The 5,690-nt window shown below is 46.4% G+C and overlaps 1 protein-coding gene across 1 annotated transcript in view; it reads right to left on the bottom strand.

Moving 5' to 3' along the window:
* Positions 1 to 319: 319 nt before the first annotated feature.
* The window catches only part of LOC108547656 (transcriptional regulator Kaiso), a 12,206-nt gene continuing 6,835 nt past the window's right edge, over positions 320 to 5,690 (bottom strand). Inside the window, exon 6 of the mRNA XM_017900256.1 lies at positions 320 to 1,587. Coding sequence (XP_017755745.1) covers positions 1,292 to 1,587 — 296 coding nt within the window. The 3' untranslated portion in view covers positions 320 to 1,291. The remainder of the gene's footprint in view (positions 1,588 to 5,690) is intronic.

Below are 5,690 nucleotides of genomic sequence, written 5' to 3' on the forward strand. Positions count from 1 at the left end.
CCGATTCCCAGCCTGTTAAAGGTCGACAGAGTTGCGACGCGAGAAACGGCTCCGTGTACCGGAGAGACGTGACAACGTGTCTCTTCACTAGCGAATGATGGATAATTAATACCGCACGGATGTACACCCCTATCTCTCATCCCCTATCCGTGAACGACTTTTCCTTTTATCGTTCGCAGCTTTCGGTTACAGACACACGGCAGAGCCGATCTTGGACGATCGACGAATATACAACGCGCGTGGACCGGTCGTCAATCGCAAAATCCGCTTATCCATCACGATATACGATGCCGACGTCGATACTCGCGACTGCGAACATGGTTGCGAGCGATACGCGGGGTGGGTCTGTGCGAATTTCGCAGCGCGATCCGTCCGGCTTGATAAGTACAGAATTACGAGCCGATACGCCGCGTTTCCTCTCGTCCCGTCCCGTCGTTAAAGTCTCGTATACTTTCTACCATCTTGCGTGACTAGCATATCACCGTTTCCGAGCGGGAACGCCCGGCGCGCAACGCCGTTGTCGAGGGGTTAAGAGCCTATCGAACGAAAGAACGGGTCGGCGGAACGGTTCTTGACGTTGACCGACGAGACACGGAGGAACCGGAAAGACGGAACGACCTTAGACCGCGCGAGGCGCCACTCGCGGGAAACGGGTGCTAAGTGGGAACAACGAGCGTTCGAGGATTTAGAACGGCAACGGGGCTCGCTGAGATGACTGAAAAATTAAATGCACTTTCCGTGGTATCACGCGATACGGTGAATATTGCAAGTGCTCGGGGCATGTCTACGAGCAAGAAGATTCTCGGAAACGGAAATGGAGAGTCTGGTAGAAAGAACGATAGAAGATAGGGAAATTCGACGGTAGGGATATGTTTCGTTCGTGCTACAGTAGAAGGTTGGTTATCCGTGTCCGATTGGCAGAATTTCCAGACAAAGAGTATTGGAAATGAAGTTATTCAGCACAACTGGTTTTAGTATAAATTATATTTCGTTTGCGTTTACTGTACAGTGATACAGGTGACACAGTAGTCGGCGAGTGTGATCGTGATCAGGCTGATGCACCTGCGTGTAATCCGTATGCGGTTAGAAAATCATCGTGCCCGGATAATCGACGTTCTACTGTAACGGATATGGAGGATGTGGTTCCTCGCGAGAGTGTCGGGTATAGATATCGAATTCGGGTAATAGCGAACTGGTGATCTCAACGAATCAGACCTGACATCGTAAATGCTCGAACGCTCGACAACACCCCGCGTACAGAGGGGAGAATGGCAAGACTCCGGCACGGTGTTCAAGTCTGCACGGTGCCGCTGGACTTCTGCAGTATCTGTATCTCGGGGTGTTTCTGTTTAATGTGACCCTTCAAGTTATCCAGCCGGGTCCTACGACAGCCGCAGAGCGGGCACACGTAATTGCCTGGATTGTGCGTCAAGTAATGATTCTTTAGATTCGACACGACCCGACCGCATAGTTTGCATTTGCTAGTATACGTGTACGGCAGCTTTTCGAAAAAGTCCGACAGATTAACTTTCTCAATGTACGTAATCGGCGCGCACTCAGTGCCCTGAGGGGTTAAAAGTGTCGTATCTGCAAATAGAGAAAAGTCGTGTGTGAAAAACGGCCATCGACGTGATTCGATCCGGAGAGACCGCCTCACTCCGTTACCCCCGAGCTCTTTTTCTTTTCGCTTTGATCAGATTCACTCTGCTAGGGAAGGGTTACATAGGCAGCGGCATAGGTGTCTTGTGTGTCTGTGCGTATCCGTGTGTATGTATGTGTGTACGCATGTATGTACGTTCCGTACGTATCCGTGTGTACTCGTCTCACCGTGTGTCCGTGCACAGGCTGGCACGCGAGCACGGGGAAAGATCGATGCTCGATTATTAGATGTCATGCACTGTCGATAGAAGAAACCGGTCGCACGTTACATTTTACACACGGCGATATCATAGCTGTTTATTATATCCGTTATCGATTAATCGATTAGTCGAGTATATTGTACTTTAAATGGGAAGGCACCATAAAAAATCCTCTATAGAAAAGTCTGTTCTTTGCAACAGCCTTCGGGCCTCAGAGACTAGTTCATCATGACTATTTTATCGAGCCACGCCGGCCCACGAGAATCAGCGTTTCCTTCTCTTTCTCATAACTTCTTTCTTTTTTTTTTTCCTCTCCCCTTTTCCTTTCTCATTTTCTATATTTTTTTTTCTTTTCTTTTTTTTTCCTCTCTTTCGTATACTCAGTCTTCGACGTCTTTCACAACCTACGATGTATGTATAAATATAAATATAATATAATATAGGATCTATAAATAAGTGTATAAATAGTTACTTAATACTGATCTCCTCTCTCCACCTGCGGAACAAGGCTGCCATTACGAGATACAAAGTTGCGTGTAGAACGGTGTGGCACAGCGGGCACGGCATGGAACTGGATGAAATACCCTAGACGAGCCGCCGTTTCGTTAACCGACGCGTGTTACGAGAGCAATTTCCAGCAGAATTTCCCCGCGGTTTGGAAATCATCCTCGCCGCTGGTAAAAGGAAGGCCCGGCGCGCGAGCACGCCGTTTTGCCGGCCAAAGTATCGCTCTTATGCAAATCTAATCAAAGGCAATATCTCGGGGTTTCTCTGGCCCAGGTGAAATTCAGTCGGCGGAAATGAGACTCGCAGAGCTACAACTCGCAGTTCCATGCGCGGTGACCGCGTGTGCATAAGGAAGAGCGTCGGTGACGGTAAATTTTCCACGGGGTTTTTCCGCGGGTCGCGAGGGCGGGGGCGGGGGGAGGGGGGCAAGGCTCTGTGGATGCCGAGATGGGAAAACCTTCTCCGACTGTTTCCGGAAACGTAAACGCACTCGGAGACACTGATTATTTCGCATGCTCGAGAGGGAAAGCTTAAAGGTCCTCGCGTGTACACGTGTACACGACGAACGATGAGCGACGACGCACGCGCGAGAGGTAGTATCTATACGAACACGATATCAGAGACACTTTATAGCTTGTACTTCACTTTGTACTCGAATTGACTGTGCGAACGTCGTGAGATCCACTAGAGCGATCGATTCTACGAACACTGGTATTGGAAAATAATGCCGTTCCCCGAAGAACGGCCGGATCTAATACGAACGCTTGCGTATCTTATTAAATAATAGGGCTCCTTATGTATTAAAATATAGACGTACGATAAATAGATTCTTCCTTACCGAGAATAATTTCAAACAGGCAGAACACGATTAAGATAATCGAGCGACGAGTCGCGGCGTTCGCTCGAGGATTTTCGAGAAAGCGATCGATCTTGACGGGATTACAGCTGCGACGAAGAGCGGGGTTCGAATACGCGAGCAACGCGCGGTCGTTCACGCGACGTATCTCGGGTTCAGCTTCCTCTCCGCGCGCCATATCGCGCGTAATCTCTTCGATTCGCGAGCGTGCACGTATATAGATAGCTAGCTGAACTCGGCGTGCACGCGCGCGCGCACTCGTCTTCCCTTCTCACTCTCCGTCGTTCGAATTTCGCGCGCGTACGCGTGAAACTCTAGGTGAGGTAAGGCGGTTCCGATTTCGCTAAAAAGTGTTTGTGCTCTAAGCGCATGAACGGCGATATCAATGATCCCTCTCGTATCCCGTGCTTCAATTTAATATGCCTTTTCAAATTGTCGGATCTCGTTAACGATATCATGCAGATTTGGCACTGATATTTATCTGGGAAATGCGATTTCATGTGCTTTTTTATGTTCGCTACGCTCTTGCCGCAAAGCTTACAACACTCCGTACCGAGGTTGGAGTGTTCTAGCTTCGACTGGCTCTCTTTATTTATATCCTTCTCTTTTTTGCAAGTTCCTGCTGTTCCTGGAATTACAAGATCCCGTTTCAATTAGCTTTCCTTAGGTCACTAGTTATCATTACCGACAATCTCTACCAGACTCATGATAAGATATATAGATATCTATATATGGAGAATATAAACGTGTATATACCTCTCATATAGTCACACTCTACGATCAAGTCAAAGAGGTTGCAGAAAAGAGGGGATTCTCTCAATTAATTACGTTCTCAAATCAATATTACGATGATATCATTACGAAACACCACACTCGTATAGAATATTTACGCATGTAACATGTCTAGATATGCCTACTCGTAACCAAAGATATGTATAAATATATATAAATATATATATAAATAAAAAAAAAACAAAATATAAAACGTTCATGTCACGTAAAGGAAGAAAACAACAGGGGAAAAAAAAGAATGGAAAAGATTAAAAAAAAAAAAAGAGAAAAAAACGCACACCTACGATCTCATCTCATTGTCAAGAGTAACAATTCAAAACGCAAAGCTAGGCACAACACGTGGTCACACAACCGAAGAGAACAAACCAACATCGAGAGGAAAAGATATTTAAGGAAAAAGAAAAGAAAACGAGAAAAGGGAAAAAATAACGAGAAAACGCATAGAAAAGGGAACAAAGAGTAAGAGATAAAAAAGAAAGAGAGAAAACCGGAGGGTAAAAACGGGGCACGAAAAGTAAAAGGGAGTACCGTTTAAAAGAACAACGCAAGCGGAAGAACCCTGGCGAAGGGAGCTGCTTGTAAATGCAATACTCGCTCAAGACGAGTGCCAATATTCGGAGAGAAAAGTGGTTCGAGTTTGTCAAAAAGTTCAGCTGTTACTTTCCTTTATCGGCGTTTATGCCTCGTACATGTCGACGCACACACGCGAGATGCGCGTGGAGATTAATCGAGGTTCAACGTTGCTATAGAGTAAAGAAACTTTGTCTACATCCTTTGCCATTTGCCGAACAACGAATTTAATACGAACGTAACGACGATGACGACCAGGACGACGAAGACAACGACGAAGACGACGAATACGACGACGACGAAGACGAAGACAACGACGACGATAACGATGATGCGTCTGCAAGATCGAGCGCCAACAGTTTTGAAAGATGGTAAACGGACCGTGACGTTAGCAACAAAATCCTTGCATTGTTCGATCATCGACGTCGTATCACGAGCAAACGTGTGCTTCTCTTGAGACAATCACGACGAAAGTTCAAGAATAATCACGGTTACCATCGAAAACGATCCGCGTTACGTAACTCGCCTTGCTACCGAACCGGTGTGACGCTCGTGTCCGATCCATCGATCGCTTACGTAAGAGATCGCAACACACACGCGTGTCCGTATTTTGTTGCTAATATTTCCATTTACACGTGTACTGCGATACAGGTTAAAACAAACAGCGCAAGAGAGACGCGTGAGAATGTAAGATTAAGATCGCTGGTTACGGTGACGTAAGACGTGGCAAAAGGTATTTGTAAGAGGATAGAGAAAACAGTGTGTAAAAGCATGCACAGAGAATCCCGCCGTAATGATATACGTATATATATACATACATACACACGTACATATAGATGGATGGGGCATATCTACATATATATATACGTGTATATACGTATCCGTTTATAGAAGTAAATTTATAGCTATACACAACACGCGTATATACATTTCTCCACACGCAGACGAGAGACGCACTCGCACGCGCACGCACGCACACACTCGCTCACGCGCGCGTTCACACCGGATTCCGTTATTTTGCCACGCACACGCAGATCCAACGGCAGGTATAAATGTACATGTGTGCGCGTGTGTGTACGCGTGTCATCTGTGTGTATGCATATATA

Source organism: Eufriesea mexicana, unplaced genomic scaffold (assembly GCF_001483705.2).
Source record: "Eufriesea mexicana isolate 0111107269 unplaced genomic scaffold, ASM148370v2 scaffold1146, whole genome shotgun sequence".
NCBI classification, from domain to species: Eukaryota; Metazoa; Arthropoda; class Insecta; order Hymenoptera; family Apidae; genus Eufriesea; species Eufriesea mexicana.